Source organism: Danio rerio, chromosome 20 (assembly GCF_052040795.2).
Source record: "Danio rerio strain M-AB ecotype USA chromosome 20, GRCz13ab, whole genome shotgun sequence".
NCBI classification, from domain to species: domain Eukaryota; kingdom Metazoa; phylum Chordata; class Actinopteri; order Cypriniformes; family Danionidae; genus Danio; species Danio rerio.
The window spans coordinates 56,485,001-56,511,999 of NC_141040.1; the positions used below are offsets into that span (position 1 = coordinate 56,485,001).

The 26,999-nt window shown below is 39.6% G+C and overlaps 2 protein-coding genes across 7 annotated transcripts in view; one reads left to right on the plus strand and one right to left on the minus strand.

Moving 5' to 3' along the window:
- Window positions 1-26,999, minus strand: part of naprt (nicotinate phosphoribosyltransferase) — a 40,901-nt gene that overhangs the window by 3,162 nt on the left and 10,740 nt on the right. Inside the window, exons 2-11 of one of the 3 annotated variants that reach the window (XM_087296484.1) lie at window positions 19,466-19,593; window positions 19,300-19,382; window positions 15,646-15,776; window positions 13,002-13,117; window positions 11,568-11,761; window positions 11,312-11,449; window positions 7,802-7,886; window positions 7,646-7,726; window positions 1,637-1,739; window positions 1,267-1,427 (exon numbers count right to left, since the gene is read on the minus strand). In XM_087296484.1, coding sequence (XP_087152610.1) covers window positions 1,267-1,427; window positions 1,637-1,739; window positions 7,646-7,726; window positions 7,802-7,886; window positions 11,312-11,449; window positions 11,568-11,761; window positions 13,002-13,117; window positions 15,646-15,776; window positions 19,300-19,382; window positions 19,466-19,593 — 1,220 coding nt within the window. Of the gene's footprint in view, window positions 1-1,266; window positions 1,428-1,636; window positions 1,740-4,545; window positions 6,127-6,183; window positions 7,727-7,801; window positions 7,887-11,311; window positions 11,453-11,567; window positions 11,762-13,001; window positions 13,118-15,645; window positions 15,777-19,299; window positions 19,383-19,465; window positions 19,594-26,999 lie in introns of those variants that run through there. The other 2 variants (NM_200890.2, XR_015517512.1) reach the window with 2 other exon arrangements.
- LOC137488718 (uncharacterized) lies at window positions 22,592-26,476 on the plus strand. Of its 4 annotated transcripts, XM_087298892.1 has the most exons (4): window positions 22,592-22,811; window positions 24,129-24,214; window positions 25,152-25,298; window positions 25,495-26,476. In XM_087298892.1, exons 2-4 carry the CDS (start codon window positions 24,172-24,174, stop codon window positions 26,442-26,444), a joined length of 1,140 nt encoding a protein of 379 aa, XP_087155018.1. In that variant the 5' UTR covers window positions 22,592-22,811; window positions 24,129-24,171; the 3' UTR covers window positions 26,445-26,476. The 4 variants fall into 4 exon arrangements, with proteins under 4 accessions (XP_087155018.1, XP_087155015.1, XP_087155017.1 ...); XM_087298889.1 differs by lacking the exon at window positions 24,129-24,214; XM_087298890.1 differs by lacking the exon at window positions 22,592-22,811 and having other exon boundaries at window positions 24,016-24,214.

Consider the following 26,999-nt stretch of genomic DNA (forward strand, 5'->3'; position numbering starts at 1 on the left):
GACAAATTGATGGAAGGATGGACAGACAGACAGATAGATGGATAGACAGACGGACAGATAAATGGATGGAAAAATGGATGGACGGATGGACAGAGATATATGGACGGATAAATGGATGGATGGATGGATGAACTGATGGATGGATGGATGGATGAACTGATGGATGGATGGATTGATGGATGGATGGATGGACAGAGATATATGGACGGATAAATGGATGGATGGATGGATGGATGGATGGATGAACTGATGGATGGATGGATGGATGGATGGATTGATGGATGGATGGACAGAGATATATGGACGGATAAATGGATGGATGGATGGATGGATGGATGAACTGATGGATGGATGAACTGACACACAGATGGATGAATGGATGGACAGACGAATGGATGTATAGATGGACAGATAGATAGATGGATAAACTGACAAATTGATGGAAGGATGGACAGACAGACAGATAGATGGATAGACAGACGGACAGATAAATGGATGGAAAAATGGATGGACGGATGGACAGAGATATATGGACGGATAAATGGATGGATGGATGGATGAACTGATGGATGGATGGATGGATGGATGGATGGATTGATGGATGGATATATGGACAGAGATATATGGACGGATAAATGGATGGATGGATGGATGGATGGATGAACTGATGGATGGATGGATGGATGGATGGATGGATTGATGGATGGATGGACAGAGATATATGGACGGATAAATGGATGGATGGATGGATGGATGGATGAACTGATGGATGGATGGATGGATGGACAGAGAAATGGATGGACTGATGGATAGATGGATGGATAAACAAACGGATGGATGGACAGACAGATGAATGAATGGATAGATAGATAGATAGATAGATAGATAGACAGACAGACAGACAGACAGACAGACAGACAGACAGACAGACAGACAGATAGATAGATAGATAGATAGATAGATAGATAGATAGATAGATAGATAGATAGATAGATAGATAGATAGATAGATAGATAGATAGATAGATAGATGTAAAGGTGAATAGGTGTAAAATTGGATAGACAGATAGACAAAAGAAAGGAAGGATGAACAAATAGTTCGACTGATAGACGGATAGAGACAGATTCATTGATGGATAGATAAATGGATTAATGTATGGATGAACAGACAGACACATAGATACAATGGGTGTACGGATGGATGGATGGACAGACAGACAGGCAGATAGAAAAAGACAGAGAGCTGCATGTGTGTGGAGTGTCTCACCTGTCCGCAGCTGAAGACCTGCGTGCGCAGACTGCTGACCTGAGCAGGTGTGATGCTGCACTGCAGTGTGGAGTTCCCCAGCAGAGAGAAACACTGCAGCTCTACACCTGCTGCTGGAGCCGCTTCATCACACAGACACAACACATCCATCTGCGGATGACCTGACACACACACACACGCACGCAGACAAACACAGACAGAGACAGAAAACAGTTGTCTCCCAAAAAACTCAAGAAATGTGTTGATTTAGCTCATTTATAGAAGAACTTTGAACAAGCATTGTTCAAAGAAAATGATTGTTTGAGTAAAAGATGAACGAGTATTAGCTGGAGATCTCTCAATATTCTCACAGATGATGTGTCCCACTGACCGTCAGCGTCCAGCAGCCTGTAGACAGCCTTGCGTCCGGGCAGAGTGCTTTTCTCTGGATCCTCACTGAGCTTCATCCTGGGACGACCTCTGACCTCCACCAGCTGCAGCGTGAGTGAGTGAGTGAGTGACCACCATATGTTATCCATGCAGGGAATTTTTCACAGTATTTCCTATAATGCTTGTTCTTCTGGAGAAAGTCTTATTTGTTTTATTTCGGCTTGAATAAAAGCATTTTTTAGTTGTTTTAAACTCATTCTAAGATCAATATTATTAGCCCCCTTACGCCTGTTTCACACCGCAAGCGTCAGCGGCGCGTGAGCAGAGCGTGAGCAGCGCGTGTGTTTTCGGCGTCCATGTTAACAGATTAGAGCTTTCATACCGCACGCAGCAGCAGCGCGTCAGAGCGAGGCGTGAGCGTCGCCGAAGCAGCAGTGCAGCGATAGTTTCGGCGCTGGGTCTATTTTTGCCGCTCACGCTCAATTAAAGTGACAGTGCATTGATAATGACCAAAACACATTGAATGACAGTAAAAAGTAGCAGCTTTACCCAATAAATGCGTTAATAATGTCAAATTGTTTATATATAGTCATTCAAATTAACTTCACGAAGGGTCACGAAACACCAAAACACATGTTTTGAGCTGTTGACAGTCGTATATGTGTCCCACACTGCTATAAACACTATTAGGACACCTATATTTCACTAAAAAGTGTAAATTGGTTGTTTTTGCGTTATTTCAAGCAAATTCGTACTTCCGGTTTGAAACGAATTTTTGAAGCTGCGTCACGGTCATGACATAATAGCGTGTATTCCAGCGTGCAGACTGGGCGTCTGTGCCAGAGTGAGTCTTATTACGTCTTACAGTGTGATGCATTAATGCATGAGTAAGGCTTGGTTCAAACCAATCAGCGTGCTCTATTGTGCAACTTCATTAATATTCATTACTGTCACAGTGTTTAGACGACAGAGACGCCACGTTGTGTTGGCAAAACAAGCGTGAAGTGTTGCTTTTATAGTTTGCTGCAGTTAAGTTTTGTTTTCTTTTTCTCTCTGTGAGTGCTCAGCTGGAGTCACGTGTGGATTAACAGTGTACGCGACGCTCGACAACAATAACTTACGTGTCTAAGGAGGATTATTGTTTACCTGAGAGCTGTTCTCATCTGCAAACGCTGAGATCCGGATTTGCTTGTAGTATTCTCTTCATAAAGACGCGGCTCTAGTTGCTGGTGATTGTCCTGTCTCTACAGATTTGGTAAGTGAGCGACCAGTGCTCTTTGTTTAATCAGTTTGTTCGTATCTAACAAACTATTGCACAGAGTGTAAACACGTTAGCACCACAACCAAACTTTAACCACGTGTAGGATTTTTACCGCATTTAGTGACCGGAATAACACGCGCGGCTTTCTGACACTACCTGCCGTGTGCATCTAAGTTTCCGGGAAATGCGGCGGGTTTTTATTTCTCTCATTCGCCGTGCGGTATCAAACATTGCATGAAAAATACACGCTTAGAGCAGATCCCCGAATCAAATATCTCGTTTGTCGCGAGGGGCATGAATGAATTCCCTGAATGAAAGAGCCAAACTGCAGTTAAAGTCCACCATTTAATCATTTGGCAAATAATTTGACTACAGATGTCCATGTAGGTTAAACACCATCACTTTCTCATGTATGTGTGTGTAGACACTCCCACACCCTCCCACTTTTCTTCCTCCGACACTCCCCCCTAAACAGAGCTGGACACGCCCACTTTTCTGACTTTTTCCAAAGTAGAGGTGTGAAAACACCCTGCTGAAACAAAGGGGTTTCATGGCCCTTTAAAACGATTAAAATCAGCAACAAACATTTATTTAGGCCCGAACTACAAAACCAAATGTAAAACAATTTTAGTATCAGTTTTGCACACTAGTGTTGTAGGAGAGGGGAAATAGAATATTTACGGGATTTGTAGTCCATAGCGAAGTGTATTGTGGGTAGTGTAGTTCGACACGCATGCTGGATGATGTGAGCTCGCTGTGTGCAGCTGAGCAGAGGAAGAAAGTTTTAATCGGCTTTGTTTTATGTTCACTCGAGTTATTCCTACCGGGAGCTGTTTGCACTGTGAATCTGACAACACGAAAATAAGTAAAAGAATGGCATGCATTGGTTACTTTCGTCCGTCTCATCATCTGCACGAGCAGGAATTAACGAGCTGTTATTCTGCTGCTGGACATCACTGAAGCGGAGAAAGTAACACTAGTTTGATCATGTATAAATATCATTATAACTATATTGTATAAATATGATTATAACTAGGTCTACAGCAACCTGATAATCAAAAAACAAATGACATGATATCACAGGCGATTGTCTTCTGACTGTAGACACTTCTCATATAAGTTAGATTGAGAAGCATACAGTACTATTTGATCTATAAAATTTGTAAAATAAACATTTGCAGGTTAAAGAAACAGCATAGGAGGGGCCTTGGTGCAGATGAAAAGTTTAAAAAGTGTATTTGTATATAGAGAGACATGGGTAACTAGATAGAATAGACAGAGATAGGTTGATCTCTGCAGCAGCTGCCGAAGAGCTGCGCGCTGCAGACGCAGCTGGTGTGAAAGGCAAACGCCTGCGTGCTGCTACTGCTCGACATGCGCGCTGCGCACGCTCTGCTCACGCGCCGCTGACGCTTGCGGTGTGAAACAGGCGTTAAGCAATATTAGTTTTGAACTGTCTACAGAAAAAAACACTGTTAAGCTGAATTTATACTTTTGCCTGGCGCCACGTCACGCAACTCCACTGACTGCACGCACACCTCACAAAACAGACGAGGCTGTTATCCTTCAGTATTTTAAACTAATTATTTTTATAAATTATTTTAATGATTATAAAGATTTTTATAACCATTCGAGATTTTTTTTTTATTAAACTTTGATGCATCACCTGATTTTGTTGTATTTCTAGGACAGTTTTACCTATTAAAGTTTATTAAAATATTAATGAAAATATTTTATGATTTAATATGAATATTATGGTTGTTCTGAGTGTGCCAGTTTAGGTTCAGTTCAACACACAGTTCAGATGTTTTTATTATAATGTGTTCATAATGTTGTGGGCGTGTACACAGTTTGCTGTTTTAGGGGCGTGTTGCTCCACATGAAAATCAGTTTCGGCTTCCTGTCCAGCGTAACAAGGGGGCGGAGCCAAAAGCTCCCACGCACTGTTTACAACAGACAGGCTGACAGACAGAGAGAGAGAAGCTAAGCTAAGCTAGGATCAGCATTTAGTCGTGCATGTACGACTCGGACACAGACCAAGCAGAGAGTACAAAATCATTTGTGTCTTTGTATAGTCTCGTTGTACAAGTGCCGAGCTTTTACACTGAGACTGATAACCACACACACGGAATTAACTTTGACTGAGGCACCGAATGCGCCGCGACACGGCACACTAGACACTCTCATGCTGCGTTCACACCAGACACGGAACGCGCGTCAAGCGCGAGTGATTTACATGTTAAGTCAATGCAAACGCGCGAGTACACATCCTGTGGCGCGGCGCGAATGCCGCAAATTGCGCGAATGGCGCGTGGCGAATTGAGCGTTTTGCACGTTCTCTCGATTTCGAAAATCTGAAGTTCAGCGTACATTCACGCCGAGTTAACCAATCAGAAGCTTGCTCTTGTGGGGGCGTGATTGTGACGTAGAACCTGTTGTCGGTGTTCCGAGGGAAATCCTCCAGCCTTCACCGACAACCCCGCAACTCGGCTTGGCTCAGTCAGAAGCACCGCTGAAAGCCTCCGTTATCCAGGTTCAGTTTCTGGAGGAGTTTATGGGCTCACAGAGCTGGATGCACCTCTGAAAGAATGTAGTGGACTCAGACACGACCCTAAACGTATCGACGCTGTTGATCATCCTTCATAAAGCACATAAACACTGTTATTTTCTCCATAAAATCCATGTTAGCCATTTAGCTATGAAGCTAGAGTCACCGGGCAGACAGAAGCCCTGCCCATCACGCGAATCCGCATCTGTTCTGAAGTGAATTTGACACGCGAATGAAGCGGGGTTTGACGCGCGGATGAAGCGAGTAAACTCAAATGTTCATGCGGCTATTTACACGCGAATAGCGCGATTTATCCGCGCGTTCCGCGTCTGGTGTGAACACAGCATCAGTGGTGCGGCAGAAACATGAAGTGTCCCGAATCGTCACACCACGCATTCTAAAACTCTAAACACAGGCCTCCACCAGGGCAAGCACAACGGCGCTGAGCCGCCAACCCGAAGCTCCGCCGCGTGCACCCCGACAGAAACCCACGCACAGAACTCCGAAATGTACGGCGCCACGCAAAAGGTACAAGCAATAATTCTGATTAGAGCGATAATGTGGAGAATATTGATCTTGTGTTGAGCCCAATGAGCCTTACATCAAAAAATAGAGCAAGGGTGTTCCTTTAGTGACATCGCTTTAACTTACACGATGAAAATAGAGGACGTTCAACAAGAAACTGAGGATATGATCGTGACGCGAGGCTGTCAATGAATATTGGTGGGCGGGGGGGAACGCTCTCCTACGTAAAGTTGTGGTCGGTCTGAAAACCGATTCAATTGGTTCACCGTTTATATGTTGTTAAATTGAAAAAAAAAAGGACTGTGTGTGTTTATATCACCCCAATATGACAGTATATACACTATACTTACACACATGTCTGTCCAAACAGCTTAAAAAAGTTGATTTTCCACCATAGGTGCCCTTTAAGTACCTGTGCTATTTGACAATATAAAAGCAGTTCAAGTCCTCGTGTATGAGATTTAAGGTTTGGGACTCTGCTGAAGTCTGTTCTGAAATGAAAGTGTCAGACTTGACGTCATTCGCTATGTTTTTAATGACGCGCGACTCGCACTGACAGGTGAAAATCTGATCTACGTGCTTACACTGCAGACACGAGAACACAGATCCGATTCATATCGGAGAAATTTCCACATATGAACAAGGCCTGAATCTGATTTGAGTAAATCGGAATCCATGTGATTTGTTCCTGCTTACACGTACATGGGCCATATCCCATCTGTGCCACATGACTGGAGAAGAAAATCAGAATTGAGTCACTTGAACAGCGCAGTGTAAATGCAGCCTTTACCAGTGGAAACGGCTGTAAAAGTGTACCAAACCATATTACAAATGATTAGAAATGAGTTATTAAAACTATTATGAAATGTGTTAAACAGCACTTGGGGGAAAATAATTTCACAGGTTTATATGCTGATATAAATAAAAAATAAATCCTATTTTTTGCTATTTCTGTGCAGAATATTGTAAAAACAAACATTTTTATAAAGGAAATAAAAAATAATTAACGTTTATTTATTGTTTATGATGCAAATCCAATAAGATCCACTTATTTGGTAAACAAAGCAAATTTCTCAAACAATATCTCCACTAAAAATATTACATTACTAACTGTATTGTAAATAAATCATATGAACATGTTCATATTAGTCAATAATACTACTGAAATTAATTTCAAAACTAAATAAATGTACACACATTTACACAAGTAAATAAATAGACTCAATGATGGGCTGAAACATCTGTGTAAATCTGCGCGCACAGATTCTGTGTGGGCCTACTTATTAATAAAATCATTTATATTCTTGTCGGCTTAGTCCCTTTATTAATCCGGGGTCGCCACAGCGGAATGAACCGCCAACTTATCCAGCAAGTTTTTACGCAGAGGAGATGCCCTTTCAGCCGCAACCCATCTCTGGGAAACATACACACACACACTCATACACTACGGACAATTTGGCCTACCCAATTCACCTGTACCGCATGTCTTTGGACTGTGGGGGTACCAGAGTACCCAGAGGAAACCCACGCAAAGGCAGGGAGAACATACAAACTCCACACAGAAACGCCAACTGAGCCAAGGATGGACCCAGCGACCTTCTAGCTGTGAGGCGAACGTGCTACCCACTCCGCCACTGCATCGCCCTTAATAAAATCAATACAGCTGTATATATTACCTTATAAACGCAGCCCAGAGAAGGCTGACGGGTGCAGGTGACCAGATGAGTGCCCACACCGACCACATCGATCTCGTTATCCTGAAAAACACACACATACACACAGGTCAAACACACTGTCCTCCTGCGGTTACTGGTGATTTGAGCTGATCTTACTTTCTTGTTGAGTTCAGACAGACTCTGTTCTGAAATACTGTTAGTGCCGACGATGATGAGAGACTCGAACTGAGGAACCGAGAAACTGCAGAGAAGCACAGAACAAATGCGTCTGTTCAGATTAGAGCAGGGGTCACCAAACTTGTTCCTGGAGGTCCAGTGTCCTGCAGAATTTAGCTCCAACCCTAATCAAACACACCTGAACAAGCCAATCAAGGTCTTACTAGGTATACTTGAAACACCCAGGCAGGTGTGTTGAGGCAAGTTGGAGCTAAACCCTGCAGGGACACCGGCCCTCCAGGACCGAGATTGGTGACCCCTGGATTAGAGTGATTAAACACAGAAGATAAAGACTTTGGGTTGAAATTTTTGCTCTGTTTTTGTCATTTTTAGGCAAGGCAAGTTTTTTATACAGCACATTTCATGCACAATGGTACAATTTAAGTTGCTAATAATTAAGTTAGTTAAGTTAAATAAAAATATCTTTATGAAAATAGTTTTTACATATATTTTAAACAAATAAACAAATATTTTCATTCATTTATTCATTTTCTTTTTGGCTTAGTCCCTTTATTATTCTGGCATCGCCACAGCAGAATGAACCGCCAACTTATCCAGCATATGTTTTACACAGCGAATGCCCTCCCAGCTGCAACCCAACACTGGGAAACATCCATACACACTTATTCACACACATTCTCTACGAGCAATTTAGCTTAATTCCCCTATAGCGCATGTGTTTGGACTGTGGGAGAAACCGGAGCACCTGGAGGAAACTCACACCAACATGGGGAGAACATGCAAACTCCACACAGAAAGGTAACTGACCCAGCCGGGGCTCAAACCAGCAACCTTCTTGCAGTAAGGTGAATGTGCTACCCACTGTGCCACTGTGAAGCCCAAATATATTCATAACAAATATTTGCTCACTTCTCGAGTGTCTTGGACTTGTGATTTTGTTGTTTATCTTTATGAATCTCTTATATGAAGAGCACTACACATTAATTACCCCTGAAGCTCTTTATGTTTGATTTTGATAATTCAAAGTGTTTTACAATAACCAACTCAGGCTCATTCTGGAAATGTTGCCCCGCGGACATTTCAAGAGACTGCGAAATACGTCCCGGGAGGTACGTATTTGTGCAGTTTTTGTTTTCGCGAATCCGCGAGAGGCCACTGTGCACGTTCTCTTGCGTCTTGAACGCCTCTTGCAAGCGCACGCCCTTCCAACCCGCACTGTTCTCGCATAAAAAGCCACCGGAGGCCGCTGTCGAGCGACCGTCTGTCTGTCTGACTGACTGAACGATTGACTGGGCGGCCGGCCCAAGCGACGATTTACAAAAGCCGTGCAGAAAAGAAAAGCCCTCGTCCGATTTTGACCGCGTTTTCGGATTTCACCTCATTCTTGCCATGTTATGAACTTGTTCGCTTTATTTTTTGGATTCAGTCTTACCTGATTTCTAGAACTCCTCTTTCCCGGGATCCAACCAGGTCGTCGCCGTGGCTGGCTCCTCCTCCTAGCATCCGCTTCACCGACGTAACACGACGAGCTAACCGGACAAACTAGTTGCGGCGGGAAAGCCCTCCACATGGAGGTAAGCCGTCAGCCGGCGAGTGCGAAGAGGAGCGGCGTCACACCGCCCCATAGCGTTCGCTTGAAAAAACGAAATGCAGCCATACATACCTCCAGCCACGTAAAATCGCGGTCTCCAGAAACGTCCGCGGGACTACGCTTTCAGAATGAGCTTGGGTTGACAATAACAGGAGAACCATAAAATAATCACACAAAGTACCATTAAAAACAGCAAAGAATTTAAATGATTAAAAACAGATCACAAATCTATAAAAACACATTTAAAAATAATTGCAAATACTCTTTTTTTTAAATTCAAATTTAAATTTTATTATATATTTATTCATTCATTTTCATTCAACTTAGTCCCTTAGTTATCAGGGATCACTACAGCGGAATGAACCGCCAACTATTCCAGCGAGTTTTACACAGCGGATGCCCTTTCAGCTGCAACCCAGTACTGAGAAACACCCATACACACTCACATTCACACACACACTCATCCACTACGGCCAATTTAGTTAATCAATCCCCCTATAGCGCATGTGTTTAGACCGTGGGGGAAACCGGATCACCCGGAGGAAACCCAGCCGGGACACGAACCAGCGACCTTCCTGTTGTGAGGCCACAGTTCTAACCGCTGAGCCACAGTGCCGCCTTTTATTTATATATATATATATATATAGTCCTGTGAGAAATGAGATGCTTCGTTCTTCCTGATGGTCACATGAACGTCACACGTTTTTAATGGAAAATTATTTAAACATTACAGCATTTATACAACGATTTATAGTTTTTCCTCCTTTCAAAATATATACTATGCATAAAGTATAAAAATATAGGTTGACGATACAAATAAAACAGATTTTAATATGAGTTTCAGCAAATAAACACCCTTAATGTGTTTATGCCTTTATTAAAATGTTCATGGTGATGTTTATATTCACTGTTTCATACAGGGAAACTCCTGAGGTAAATAAGTTAAGTCTCTGAACTTTAATAATAAATCTAAATAAAATGCTGCGCTTCCCACAACCAGCCGGAATGACTTCTGGGACTTCCAGAGTGAGTTCGGTGCTCAAGTCTGCATCAGTGCGTCCTCGATATCAAGAACACATCCGGGAAGTTTTACACGTCTGTTCTTGCGGTCGGGCGAGGCAGTGGCGCAGTAGGTAGTGCTGTCGCCTCACAGCAAGAAGGTCGTCGGGTCGAACCTCGGCACAGTTGCCGTTTCTGTGTGGAGTTTGCATGTTCTCCCTGCATTCGCGTGGGTTTCCTCCGGGTGCTCCGGTTTCCCCACAGTCCAAACACATGTGGTACAGGTGAATTGGGTAGGCTAAATTGTCTGTAGTGTTTGAGTGTGCGTGTGAATGTGTGTGAATGTTTCCCAGAGATGGGTTGCAGCTGGAAGGGCATCCGCTGCGTAAAAACTTGCTGGATAAGTTGGCGGTTCATTCCGCTGTGGCGACCCCGGATTAATAAAGAGACTAAGCCGACAAGAAAATGAATGAATGAATGATGTTCTTGCGGTCTTGAATTCTGAAACTGAACTTTGGTAGTTGATGATGACATTACACGAAAACACGAGGATGCAAGATCGCTGAAGTACGTATAATGAGAAACAGCCATTTATATATAGATAAACAAAATATTGCCTTGGCTAGATTAGATTTAAGTGCTAGAACAAATAAAACTGAAATATCACTTAACTAAAATGCATCAATCTAGTTAAGAATAACAAAAGCACATAATTTATATATAATTTAATAAAATAAAATAAAAAAATTATTTTTAATAATACAACAAAATTAAAAGTCAACATCTAAAAACAAAAGATAATTTAAAATATGAATGAATACAATAACAGTACATAAATAACACTGAGTCACGGTAAAATGATGATGTGTATAATAATAAGTATGAAGTGCGAGTCTCACTGTTTGCTGCATTCTCTGAAGACGCGCCGCACATCCAGCGACTGCCTGCAGAGGTCACCACTGTCCAGACGAACACCCAGAGGACGATACTGAAGCTCAAACAGAGCCAGAGCCACAGCACAGAAACACAGCAAGCCACTGCTGCAACACATTATGCAGTCGTGTACATATACAGCACTCAAAATGTACACAGGTACGCATTTTTAAAATAACAAAGTAAATAAAACTACTGTTACACTAATTTGAGTGGTCTCACCAGCGCACACTGTAGCTGTCGATCACTGGCAGGAAGTTTTGAGGATAAGCGATGGCGTAGGACAGGAATGCCGCCAGTTCTCCCTCCCGAATGAGGCTGGTTTTGGAGCCCAGAAGCTGACAGACTCGACCCAGCAAACCTTTCACCAGACAGATGAAGTCGATAGAGTCTCCGCCGCCGCAGGGCTTCAGTGTCTGACAAATAAACACACACATGCTTCAGAAAGAAAGCTGCTTTCATTCAGAACGAACACTTTAGCTGCGTCCCAATGCACATACTGTATCCATCCTAAATAGTATTTGAAAATAGAATTAGTTTCCCAAATCATTCAGCTTTCAGAATTTCAGCTTTACATCACAGAAATAAATCTGAAAATATATTCACCAAGTCATTTTACAGCACATATTAGACTAGATATTGTTCAAGACACTAGTATCTAGCTTAAAGTGACACTTAAAGGCTTCACTAGGGTAATTAGGGTAACGTTAGGGTAATTAGGCAAGTCATTGTATAACAGTAGTTTGTTCTGGAGACAATCCAAAACTAATATTGCTGAAGGGGGCTAAAAATATAGGTTGTTTTCACATGACATAATTGATAATGTGTGAAATTCAGATGGAGGGCAGGAAGTGGATCTCTGTCTTGTTTTGCAATACTAGGGGGTATTCCAGAAACCTGGGTTAACTTACCATCTGCTAAACCCTGAACTCTCGGTTGATTTACCCAAAACCTGCTTACCACGAGTATGTCAGTTCCAAAACAGCTGATAGAGTTAGTTAAATCAACCTCCTGAAGATAACCGTAGGTTAATGCGCGTGCACGGCGCTGACTTGAAGGCATTTTCAGTAGATCGCCGAATTCACGAATCACCATAGAAAGTCACGATGAGAAAAAAGGGCAACGCACTTTACAGAGGCGACGTTGGAGGTTTTAATCACAGAGATTACACATCTGCATCATTGAAGGAAATGAATATAAGATAAGAAATAGATAAGAAAAGAAAAAATAAATATTAATAAAATTCGTTAGTTCATTAAATTACAGATGGCACTGTGGCCTTTGAAATACGGTATAAATTACAAAAATATGGACTTTGCTCGGTGTCTCCAATTCAGTTTTTGACTTCCTGCCCTCCATGTCATCAGAACCACATGATTGAAAACTTAAAAGGCTTTAAAACTATTTAAAAACTGCTTTTTTCTAGCTGAAATAAAACAAATAAGACTTTCTCCAGAAAAAAAAAAAAATTATAGGAAATACTGTGAAAAATTCCTTGATCTGTTAAACATCATTTGGGAAAATTTTTTTTTTTTTTAAATCACAGAAGGCTGAATAATTTTTCAGCTGTATATATGTAAACAAATATGATACATATTGATCACAAACAGAACATACCATTGAAATACAGCACTAAATCCAAAATAAAATATCTACCTGTGGCCACACCTCCTCCAGAGAAGAAAAGGAAGTGATATAAGAGTGTGCCATGGTTCCCGCCACAGGAATGCCATACAGACGGCCAGCCAGAGCATTACTGGTCAGATCAAAACCTGCACAGACACACAAACAAGTGAAGCAGATCAGACTGTTGAACAACCAAAAGAGCAACACAAATACAGCCGTAAACTAAATTATTCGCCATCCGGTGAAATGTTTATTATTTTCTATAATGTATTTCCCTTGTAAAAAAAGTCTTATTTTAATATAATTTATAACTTATATAACTTATATAAATATAGATTATAACTTTGCCCACAGAACAAACCGCAGTTGTCCCTTATTTAGGGACCAAAAAAAGCTACGTTAACCCTCCTGTTGCACTACAATCCTGTGTTTATGGTGAATACACGCCCTCTAGTAGTGATAATGACAAACTGTGCCTTTAAGAATCCCCCTATCCTCATTTAATAAATCAAAAAAGCTACCTTAATTCTCCTGTTATTCTAGAATCCTGAGATCATTGTGAATATGCGCCCTCTAGTGGAAAATGTTACATACTATGCCCATAAGTATCCCCTTATTTTTATTTAAGGGATCAAAAACAGCTACCTTAACCCTCCTGTTGTCCTAAAATCCTTTGTTTATTGTGAATACACGCCCTCTAGTGGAGAAAATGACATTCTGTGCTTTAGTATCCCCCATCCTTATTTAGGAACTCAAAAATGGCTACCTTAACACTCCCGTTGTCCTAGAATGCTTTATTTATGGTGAATATGCGCCCTCTAGTGGTGAAAATGACACTGTGCCTTATGGCATTCCCTTATCCTTATTTAAGGAAACAAAGAGCTACTTTAATCCTCCAATTGTCCTAGAATAATTTGTTTATTGTGAATACACACCCTCTAGTGGAGAAAATTACAAACTGTGCATTAAAGAATCCCCCTATACTTATTTAAATAACCAAAAAAGCTACCTTAATCCTCCTGTTGTCCTAAAATCCCTTGTTTATTGTGAATATGCACCCTCTAGTGGAGAAAATGACATTCTGTGCTTTAGTATCCCCCATCCTTATTTAAGAAATCAAAAACGGCTACCTTAACACCCTCGTTGACCTAGAATGCTTTGTTTATGGTGATTACGCGCCCTCTAGGGATGAAAATGACATAATGTGCCTTTAAGTATCCCCCTATCTTTAATTAAGGAACCAAAAAAGCTACCGTAACCCTCCCGTTGTCCTAGAATGATTTGTTTATTGTGAATACATGCCCTCTAGTGGTGAAAATGAAACTGCTTTTAAGCATCCCCCTATCCTTATTGAAGGAACCAAAAAGCTACTTTAATCCTCCCGTTATCCTAGAATCCTTTGTTTATTGTGAATACATGCCCTCTAGTGGAGAAAATTACAAACTGTGCATTTAAGTATCCCCCTATCCTTTTTTAAGGGATCAAGAAAGCAACCTTAACCCTTGTGCTGTCCTAGAATCCTTTTTTTATTGTGAATATTCGCCCTCTAAAGGCCATAAATACAAACTGTGCCTTTAAGTATTTCCCTATCCTTATTTAAGGAACCAAAAAAGCTATCTTAATTCTCCTGTTGTCCTAGAATCCTGAGATTATTGTGAATATGCGCCCTCTAGTGGAAAAAGTTACATACCACGCCTATAAGTATCCCCTCATTCTTATTTAAGGGATCAAAAACAGCTACCTTAACCCTCCTGTTGTCCTAAAATCCTTTGTTTATTGTGAATACACGCCCTCTAGTGGAGAAAATGACATTCTGTGCTTTAGTATTCCCCATCCTTATTTAAGAAATCAAAAGCGGCTACGTTAACACTCCCGTTGACTTAGAATGCTTTGTTTATGGTGAATACACGCCCTCTAGGGGTGAAAATGACATACTGTGCCTTTAAGTATCCCCCAATCTTTAATTAGGAAATCAAAAAGTTACTTTAATCCTCCCGTTGTCCTAGAATCCTTTGTTTATGGTGAATATGCGCGCTCTAGTGGAAAACTTACAAACTGTGCCTCTAAGTATCCCCCTATCCTTAATTAAGCGATCAAAAAAAGCTACCTTAACCCTTGTTCTGTCCTAGAATCCTTTTTTATTGTGAATATTCGCCCTCTATTGGCCATAAATACATACCTTTCCTTAAAGTATTTCCCTATCCTTATTTAAGGAATCAAAAAAAGCTACCTTAAATCTCCTGTTGTCCTACAATCCTGTGATTATTGTGAAAATGCACCCTTTAGTGGAAAAAGTTACATACTATGCCTATAAGTATGCCCACATTCTTATTTAAGGGACCAAAAAAGGCTACCTTAACCCTCCTGTTGTCCTAAAATCCTTTGTTTATTGTGAATATGTGCCATCTAGTGGTGAAAATGACACTGTGCCTTTAAGCATCCCCCTATCCTTATTGAAGGAACCAAAAAGCTACCTGTTGTCCTAAAATCCTTTGTTTATTGTGAATACGCGCCCTCTAGTGGAGAAAATGGCATTCTGTGCTTTAGTATCCCCCATCCTTATTTAAGAAATCAAAAAGGGCTACCTTAACACCCTTGTTGAACTAGAATGCTTTGTTTATTGTGAATACACGCCCTCTAGTGGAGAAAATGACAAACTGTGCCTGTCTCTCACCGCCGATGTATGTGTATCTGGAGGCAGTGAGGCCTCCGTCTGGACCCTGAGCTCTTCTCAAACCCATCTCCATTAATCTGCGTCTCGGACCTGCAGCCAAACGGAAACGAGCAGCATTGCTACACACCAGACTGAGAGGAGAGAGAGTTTATTTGTTAAACATTCACTTACATTTAAATCTAAAGTACTTATCAGGAAAAACACGCTGCTTTTTTCAAGTTATAAAAGCAGCTACACTGTAAAGAAAAATGCTGGGTTCCACACAATCAATTTGTGTCAAGACAACATGAAGGAATCAAGTTAATTTATTAGCTTTTTTGGTAACACTTTAGAATAATGGTTCATTTACTAACATCAACTAAGTATCAATAGTCTTGTGCAGCATTTATTAATCATAACTCCGCATTAACTAATGCATTATTAAAATACAAAGTTGTGACCATTAGTTAATGCACTGCGAGTTAACGTTAGTTAACTTAAATAACATTAACATTTACAAAGATGAATAAACAGGGTAACAAATGTATTACTAATAGTTTGTTCATGTTAGTAAATATATTATCAGCATTACCTACTGCACCATTATATTAAAGTGATTCCAACAACATTATTAATGCAGGAGTGTCAAACGTACGTCCTGCCGGCCGGATCATGTCCGCAAACTAGTTTAATGCGCCCCGCGAGATGATTCTGTGAGCTGCAATTTTTCAAGAAAATATACTGCTGTTCCAATTGTGTCCACTGGATGACGCAATAGCAAACCGTTAATCCGATCCAGAAGCCTGAATCAGCGTCAGTTTGGCAGCCATCTCAGAGAGAAAGACCTCATCTATACCCTGTCATACCACACCAGTGCTTCTGAATCCTACAGAGTTATAGTTAGACAATAAAACACAACTGCAATATTTACTAGGGGGAAGAAATGAGTCCTTCTAGCGGCCCAACGCACATACGCACGCACACACACACACACACACACAGATGATTGTAAATGAATCATTGTAAGTATACTGATTATTATTAGTTTTTATTAGTGTTTTATTCTAAATGTTGATTGTTAAATGTACAGTTTATTCTGATCTACTTTTGTATTGATTTGTCTGAATAATATGATATGTTGATTAACAATATAATATATTGAATATTAATGTAATATATATTGAATAATGATGTATTGTTGATATTTTATTTAATATTTATATATAAATATAATCTTTTTTTTCATTTTTTTACTACTATTTAATGTGTATACTGTTTATTTATTATATATGTATGTTATTTTTTATGTAAATTTATAACTGCTTTGGCAATACATTTGTAACACTTGTCATGCCAATAAAGCAATTATAGAATTGAACTGAGAGAGAGAGAGAGAGAGAGAGAGAGAGAGAGAGAGAGAGAGAGGGAGAACAGAGCATCCTTTACCTGTCAGTGGGTGCACATGGCTCCTAAATAGCATTACAGTAAGAGAAATAGTGGATTTCTGTTATTTCAACTGGCTTTTTAAAATATCTTTAACCCATCGAAAAGAAAATGTGTATAACAGTATCATAATACATAAAAATCAAGTTAAAATCACATTATTTTTTGTTTGCCGCATGTAGTTAACCATTTATGTGCTGTGGGAAAAGAGTGTTTTTCAATCCGGCTACCACCCCAAGTATATTTCAACCAGTGTGAAGCCCTGGGGTCTGTTCTTCGTACGTGGATTACTCAGTCAGCTGGATTTGGTTGACGATTTGACATGATCCAGGATCGTTTCGTTCTTCAAAACTGATCTGAGAGTTGTTGTCATAGCAACAGTTCTGCTAGCTCAAACCTGGTCGGGAGCAGGTTCATTTCATATAAACAGGATTAGATTATCTTTGCATAGTGTATGAGTGTAGATTAGATTAGATTATCTTTGCTTGAACGGGTCAGTTCAAGCAAAGATAATACTGAAAGTATGTACCAAATTCTGATATTTTCTTACAGCTGGGGTCCGTTCTTCGTACGTGGATTACTCAGTTAGCAGGATTTGGATGTTGACGATTTGATACGATCCAGGATCGTTTCGTTCTTCAAAGCTGATCCGAGAGTTGTTGTCATGGCAACGGTTCTGCTAGGTCAAACCTGATCGGGAGCAGGTTCAATTCATATAAACAGGATTAGATCGGCTCGGCTCAAGCAAAGATAATACAGAAAGTATGTTCCCAATTCTGATATTTTCTTACAGTAGTAGTTATATACACTTGGGAAAATGGTACATTTTTTTTTTTTTACTATATATAAAGTTATCGTCATTAATAAAATAAATTAAGTTATATATATATTAATAAACTTTATGCAATCTGCACCCTCGAAATGAAAGTACAAAGACTGCCACCTGGTGGTGCAAAGAGAAAACTTATTGATATGAACTTTTTAGATCGCTTTAGTACAAATTGTGCATAATAGAAATGCACAATATGTGACTTTTTTTAAAGCAATAATACATTTATGCAGTCTTAAACATGTTTTGACAGTTAATATGCCAGTGATTTGATGCTTCACAAAAGTTGCAGACGCCTTTACCAATATGAAAATGCTTTTGTAAACAACCAGTTATTCTTTACACCGATTAAAAAACGGCTACAAAGAAAATCTTCTCTAAATGTGGAACTAAATACACTGATTTGCATTGAAATACATGATGAATACTCTCGACACATGAAAGTGTAAAGCCTGCAGCTCACAACAAATGTGGAAAGTTATTGAGTGTCATATTTAACAAGCCGTTTACTGCTAATTTGATGTCATTTTGCTCACATGGATAATTGAATATTAATCAGATGATGTCATTACGCTGCTGTGCCGTCAGCCAATCGCTGCATTGCTGATCATGATTTCGAGGATGGATAGATCTGTCCTTCACAACACACGCAGCGATCTCAGATCAGTTTATCCAGACATTTTAATCTGATTCGCAAACTTGTTTGAAGAACCAGAATTTGATGTAATTTTGCTCACATGGATAATTGAATATTAATCAGATGATGTCATTACGCTGCTGTGCCGTCAGCCAATCGCTGCATTGCTGATCATGATTTCGATGATTGATAGATCTGTCCTTCACAACACACGCAGCGATCTCAGATCAGTTTATCCAGACATTTTAATCTGATTCGCAAACTTGTTTGAAGAACCAGAATTTGATGTCATTTTGCTCACATGGATAATTGAATATTAATCAGATGATGTCATTACGCTGCTGTGCTGTCAGCCAATCGTTGCATTGCTGATCATGATTTCGAGGATCGATAGATCTGTCCTTCACAACACACACCGCAATCTCAGATCAGTTCATCCAGACATTTTAATCTGATTCACGAACTTGTTTGAAGAACCAAATTAGCCAGAGATCAGTTATCAAGATTAACAGATCCAGGATCTGCCAAATCGTCTTAGATCATTTAAGCGAGCTACGAAGAACAGACCCCTGCACACTGAGGTGATCTCACGAGGAAATGTAACTATTTTACGTTTTGTCAGTTTAGTGGCTATTTCCAGTTCAGTCGTATGAAAATGTACCATTTGAACAGACTTTACTCCATGTGGCCTCCGAGCTGAAATGAGTTTGACACCCCTGATTTAACGCAATGGGTTTTGTTTTGTTTTCTCAGCTGATATATTCACCTGGCGTAGTTAACCAGACAGAGCAGACTAGTCTCCAGCAGCTGAACTACAGCCAGCGGTCCAGACACCTCCAGCAGAGGGACCTGAACAGATGAAGCAGAGAATCAGGAAATCTGTAAACACCACACTACATCAGATTACAGCGATTTCTGAAGTGCTGACGTACTCGAGCGAAGACCACGGACCCCTCGGGTACTGCAGACACAGACACACACGAACAGTCCAGCTCCTTCAGATAGGAGAAAAATCCAGCATCCGTGTCTGCTGGGAGAACCGAGCGCAAATACTGCACATCTGAAACACACACACACGGGTTATTAATTATGCCCCTTTGTACACGATGTGAAGTGCATCTCTGATGTCTAAAGTGAGTGTGTGTGTGAAGTTTCAGCTCTAAATAGCACACAGATAGTGATCTCTAGCTCTCTGAAACTGACCCCTTCAGGCTTTGATCTTAATTGTGGCGTTTTGGTGACTGTCGCTTTAAATTCAAATGAGATTGTGCTCTTTTCAGAAGAGGGCGGGGCTACAAATACCTGTGTGTCAGCATAGTGGCAGATTCAAAACAAAACAATACTAATGGCGGACAGCTGTTTCTCACTCAGGGCTGTTTATGCTAATGAGGGAGAGATGGTGACTAGTGGGCGGGGCTTTGCCCCACTGATGACACGTACAAAGGGAGAATGTCAATCAAACAATTCTGCAGACAAAAAAAAATCTTTCTCTGGTGACATCTGATTGGGTGAAATAAGCTTAGCCACGCCCCTACTGGAGCAGTGCAAAAATAAACCCCACCCCCTACTCAATATTCAGTCATCGGCATAAGGATGAACACAGTGAGTGACACCAACAGCATAAGCCTGAAGTGTCCATCAGCTGTATCCTTCAAAATCATTCATTCCCTTCACAGTGGCCATTATTGAGCGCTTCAGTTTGGAACGACACTGACTTCATGTTTAAAAGGAACGTCCTAAACCCTTAAGCACTTGAACACTACACTGTTGTGACATCACAATCGCATTGCATTCTGCAACATATTGGTGTTGGAGTGGACATATGAAGCCGAATCGCTCCCTTAACAGTGGCGGAGCTGCAATTTTTGTGGGTGGCCACTGCTATTTCAGTGGGTCCACACACACACACACACACAAACACACTGTACTCAAATACAAAGATGCACACAAACACAATGAAAGTGTTTAGAAAACCCAAATCTATTTTATTACCAACATATAATTCAAAGTATGTAAATATACTGATTTACTGATCATCTACTCGCTTTACTGCATCGTAAATTAAATATAATCACTTATGTACAGTTGAAGTCAGAACTATTCGCTCCCCTTTGTATTATATATATTATTTAACATTTCACTAATGATGTTGAACAGATTCAAGAAATTTTCACTGTATGTCTGATAATATTTTTTCTTCTGGAGAAAGTCTTATATGTTTCATTTCGGCTAGAATAAAAGCAGTTTTTAATTTTTTAAACACCATTTTAAGGTCAATATTATTAGCCCATTTAAGCTATATATTTTCGATAGTCTAATTCCCCTAACCTGCCTAGTTACCCTAATTAACCTAGTTAAGCCTTTAAATGTCACTTTAAGCTGTATAGAAGTGTCTTGAAGAATATCTAGTCTAATATTATTTACTGTCATCATGGCAAAGATAAAATAAATCAGTTATTAGAGATGAGTTATTAACACTATTATGTGCAGAAATGTGTTGAAGATCTTCTCTCTGTTATACAGAAACTGGGGAAAAAAATAAACAAGCTAATAATTGTTGTTAACTTAAACAGCGGATAATCAGTTTCAGTTTCCTTTATTTTTGTCATTAAAACAACCCAATAAAATTGTAATGCAGAAAGAAATGACGTTTCAACAGACCCAACAAGAACATGAAAAACCATCAATATACAAACACTATAAAACCCTAATATGATAAACAAGCTTTTATAATTTCATAAAAATATAGTTATATAAGATATAACCTCATTAAAAAAATCTCTGAAGAGAATAACATAATACTTAATTATTTGTCTTGATGAAACCATGCTCAGGCATGTGATCAGCCAACGACAAAAAAGAAGGAAGAAAAGACCCCCTTAAGAAAAAATAAAATAAAAAATAAATAAATATATACACACACACACACACACACACACACACACACACACACACACACACACACACACACACACACACACACACACACACACACACAAACACATATATACACACACACACACACACATATATATATATATATACACACACACATATATACTTTTTTAACGGGGTCTATTCTATATATATATATATATATATATATGTGTGTGTGTGTATGTGTGTGTGTGTGTGTGTGTGTGTGTGTGTGTGTGTGTGTGTGTGTGTGTGTGTTTGTATGTGTGTGTGTGTGTGTGTTTCTGTGTGTGTTTTATTTAATAAATAATAGAAAAATACTTCTAAATAAAAATAATAAATAATATTCTTTGTATAAATATTTGATTTTGGCCGCACAATTTAAGTTTGATTTTTGGGTTTCATCAGTTTCAGTGTTTAGCAGTTTAATAGTGACCTGGGTCTGGGTGAGGCTGGGCCGCATCAGGTTTTCCACAATAAATAATTATATTATTAATCTCTAATTTGTTATTTTCTTCGTCTTATTTTGTGTTGAAAAATAAAAATAAAGAGATTTGAGAAGATTGGAATTTTTTAACGCAAAATAAGATGAAAAAATAAACAAATTAAAAATTGATCAGCAAATAAACCAATCAGTAATAAATAGTAATAATAATAATGATTAGGTTTATTGTTATCTGCCGTGCTTTTGTTACAGGAGAAACAATGTGTTGTTGTCATTTGTTTTGACTACTTTTACATCATATAGAAATATATGTAATGTTCATTGTGTGAGGGAATGCAAATACAAAGCAGGTAGAGCGATGCAAATAGGGTGTATGTGGCAATTAAAGAGTTAAAATCCTGTAATTTTCTAAACAATTTAGTAGTTTTGATCAGGACTGGGGTTGATTAACAGATTTATACAAACAAAATGATCTGATGCATTTTAACAGAAGTTTAATTCAGCTGATGTTTTCATCCATAACATAACAAAAATGCAGTAAATACTGAAAAGCGCACAAGGGTTAAGAAGCGTTCAGATATATCTGCCAAACTTTCTACCTGTGTTTGTAGTTCTAACAGCACAAGCACGTCAGTCCCTCCCCCGCATGACGTCACAGTTTCGAACGCTAATTAGAACACACTCTTGGACGCGCGTCAGTTTGATTTGGTGTTCAGTGGTGTAGATGGTGTTTGACAGTCAGCGAACAGTCATGCGTTTTCAGTCAAAAATACAGCGTTTACAGCACGATATGGATTACAATATTCTGGAGAGAATGATTACAAGAGATTCACCAGAGTTCAGGAGCCGCGGTCGCGCTGGAGGAGCGTCCGAACAGAGAGCTTCATCTGCGGCCGTCGTGGAGAACCAGACAGCAGGTAAGAGCACAGCAGCACACCGGTGGAAATATACTGTATTATTTTATATATATATAGTACATTTACTATAGGACATGTAGTGGATTTCCTGAGGTAAATACTGCAGTGTTTTTGATATTTACTACAGTAAATCACAGTGATAGGGTAAATCTATTCTGCTATACACTTACTGTGGTAAAGTAGATAATATAATGTTTGAACTACAAGACAAATTACGACAGAAATCTCATATCACGGTATAAGTCAACATTAATGATATTTAAATATATAAAATGATATAATATAATTATCTTAATTCATATTTTTGCTAAATGTAAAGCAAATACACATATTTAATTCATTATGTGATCATATTTTACTCATTATTATATGTTTGAGAATGTAGAAGGCTAAAATAAACAATAATAAAATATAAAACTTCATATTATGAAATATAAGTGGTATATTAAACAGCTCTACAGTATATATAACTACAGTAATTGTTCTGCATTGTACTGTATGTGTGATAACCTTTACATTCTACAGTAAGGAGATTCGGCTGTTGAGGGTGTTTTGGCCTTCATTACCTTTAATAAATGGAATGTTTTAGTATATTTGATATTTCAGTGTGAATGCAGTCACAATCAGTATCTGTTAAAGATGACAGACTGTAAACAGTTTTACTATGTTATAATTCACACTGGAACACGGCTCTTTTAAAATATCTTACAGATGAATTATTAATATTTATCAGTTCACTGTCGTTCTTTTTTATAATATGTAAGTGAAAATACTACTAACTAAATACTACAATAAATGCTGTAACATAATACAGTCTACTAGTTTACTGTAGCAACTTGTAAAATATACTACAGTAATTACTACAGTTTATTCTGCTGAAGATGTTTATTAATGTTACTATTATTATTGTACTGTAAACCTGGTCTTAAAGGCCACTAGGGGTGCTACATTACAGACTTTTCACGATTTGGTTTGGTTTTTGGTTTTAGGTCATAAATTCGGTTTGGTTTTTGATATTTTCAGTAAAAAAATGTATATATATATATATATATATATATATATATATATATATATATATATATATATAAAATAAAAATTACAAGCAAAATACAATACTAAATGAAAACAATGTAGCAAGGATGTTACTAAAATTAGCATAGGCTCATTCTGAAGACGTAGCCCTATATACATTTCTGGCGAATTATGTATCCAGAAGTATGTGTGGCTGCATTTCATCTTTGAAATTAACGCTATGGTGCAGTATGACGCCGTTGCTTTACGCGATTACAAGCTGACCGCTTATCTCCGTGTGAACAGCTTTACCACTTTACGTAGGCAGACTTTTGATGCAGGGACCACGATGACGCGGTTCGAGTCCGGTGAAGAACGGTTCCAGAAAGCAGGTAAGACAAAAACAAAAGCTAAAAACCTAAATAAACAAGTAAATAACTGAATCTGAAATCTGAAAACGTGGTAAAAATCAGGCGAGGGCTTTTCTTTTTCTAGATTGTATTTCAAAACACTGTCGGTTGGGTTTAGGAAAAGGGGTGAGCGCTGGTCAATCGGTGCTTTTGAAAACACTATTGGTTGGGTTTAGGGAGGGAGGAGGGTGGGTCAGTTAATCACGTGAAAAATTTGAGATCTGAAAAAGCATAGACAGCGGCCTCTTGTGGATTCATGAAAACAAAAACTGCAAAAAAACAACCTCCTAGAACGTATTTGGCGCTCTCCACAAATGTATACAGCGGTACCTTTGCAGAATGAGCCTGGGTTGGCTAAAATAAGTGCTTTTCATGTATCTAACAGGAGTTTTCAGTGGCATAAACTGAATAATGTAATCAAATATAACACTGCATACTGTATGTAATCCTCACTGTATAAAGTAAATAAAGGTTAACCATTGCTGAGCTGAATAAAGATATTCAATCGAGAGGAAAGTTAATTAATTCTATTTTGTTGTTTGATTAATATTAAAAACACAGACAGCAGGAATAAGATGCTTTTACTTTAAGATGCTGCACATTGAGAAAGTTATAGGCAATGAATGCTTGTCAAGTCGGACAGTGGACATAATTATTGGTCATAATCGAGGGCTGTGAATTAGCTTCATGCTATTTGCCCCTTTGTACGCAGCAAGTGTGTTGTCCCTGTTAAATAAACAAATACAAATGATTGAGTTGTATCATTGAGAAACAAGACTTGATCTGCACACCATAGCTTTCATCCACTTGTTCAGATGAGCACTTTCAAATACAGTTGTTATTGTACGGAACGGTTTAATATTATATAGAGTATTGCAGTATATTCTGTACTTTCTAAATGTTTTCTCATTTTCTTTAGAGATGCAAAGACGAGGACGGAGGAAGACAGGCGTTCTTTCATTCTTCCGGAAAATGGGAAGAGCTATCCATAAGCTTTGCTGTATGGATGCAGCAGCAACATCTAGAGTGGACCACACTGACCCATCTGGTAGCGCTCGTGCTGTCGGTAAGCAGCGAAACAGAAGGATTAGGAAAGACATGAGTTGTGGTTTTAGCTGATTATTATAATTGAAGTGAAACACAGATTAAAATATTGTAGAATTGTTTATTATCCTGCTTATTACATGGCTATAGGCATGTGCTATTAGTTGAATTGGTTGTTATCGGGGAATAACACCTTGTAATGTTTTCTCTCTCTTCAGCCTCAGAATCGAGAGAACGGACTAGAAAGATCTACCTCAAGAAAGATTGCAGCAAAGTCATCTTGAGAATCGTCAAGGGCACCCCAGGGTCCCCGGATCCGTGTGGGGTCTGTGTTGTCTCCATTGACGTGGACCAACCTGGGATCTCCAGTGTGTCTGTTGACCCGGGACCTAATGGATTCTACTCAGATTCTTTTAGTCCGGGTCCACCTGGAGTCCTCCGCTTGTCCCTCGTCCTATGTCCATCTGGGGTGTTCAGTGTGTCTCTTAATGCTCGTCCATCTCGAGGCTGCAGGGTGTCTGTTGATCCCGGTTCGTCTGGGTTCTTCAGTGTGTCCTCTTATCCGGGTGCGTCTCGGGACTTCAGTGTATCTGGTAACCCGGATGCCTCTGGAGGCTGCAGGCTGTCTGTGGATACGGGTCTGTTTGGGGGCTGCGCAGTGTCTGCTGCTCCGGGTCCGTCTGATTGCGGCATGTCAGCTGCTCCGGGTCCGTCTGATTGCGGCATGTCTACTGCTCCGGGACCGTCTAATTGCGCAATGTCTGCTGCTCCAGATCCCAGTGATTGCAGCATGTCAGCTGTTCCAGATCTGTCTGATTGCAGCATGGCTGCTGATCTGGGTCTGTCTGATTGCGGCATGTCTGCTAATCCGGGTCCGTCTGGTTGCACCAAGCCTGCTTATCCGGGTCCGTCTGGTTGCACCAAGCCTGCTGCTCCGGTACCGTCTGGTTGCACAATTCCTGCTGATCCAGGTCTGTCTGGTTGCATTACGTCTGCTGCTCCGGCTCCTCACTGGTGGATCAGCAGTTCCCGCCCGCCAAGCAACAGAACCATTCAGATGTTGGTGATCGAGTATCCGGATGGCTTCATACCGCCGGCAGACCTGACTCTCTATGTGTTGTGTGTTGTTGTAATTCTTTTATTGCATGTAGTGTTTGTCTGCATCTGAACTGTAATAAATTGTGTTTGAATACACTTAAACTGTGGTACAAAGCTCTTTTATTATGTTTGTTGATGTTTTTATTTGTATTTTTAAGTGTGCCAGAAATTGTATCAGGCCCCAATCTTAGGCACCGTTTACACTAATAAGTTTTAGTTTTAGAACGCATAAATTTTGCTACAGTTACGACTTTAGTCCACACTACCCCAGTGGCGTTGCGAGGGGGTCTGATCTTTTGGAAAATGCTGCACCTAAATAAACATAGGTTGTATAACATTTATTTTTTTATTTAAGTACTTAAAATTAGCACATACATCACGCGCATTCCACTTAACACAGCATTTGTGTCGGGTAATTAAAATCAGCTGTTCAGCAGTACTTGTTCCTACCGGCAGGTGGGAGTGGCACTGTTGTCACATGGTGTTAAAAAATCCCGCCACCGCACTGTCCTCATTCGTTATTTTGAGGAGCTGAAGCTGATGAGGTAATAAAACCTCAAAAGTTTCGCAAAACTGAATATTTATAACTACTGATGAAGCTTAATATTTGTTTTCACAGTTTAAA

Bases quoted from the DNA above. Each gene is read 5' to 3' on its own strand.
- LOC137488718 (XM_087298889.1), top strand. From the start codon at position 22,619: ATGGTGTTTGACAGTCAGCGAACAGTCATGCGTTTTCAGTCAAAAATA. The intron at 22,812-25,151 runs GTAAGAGCACAG...CATTTTCTTTAG, and splicing joins CGTGGAGAACCAGACAGCAG to AGATGCAAAGACGAGGACGG. The intron at 25,299-25,494 runs GTAAGCAGCGAA...CTCTCTCTTCAG, and splicing joins TGGTAGCGCTCGTGCTGTCG to CCTCAGAATCGAGAGAACGG.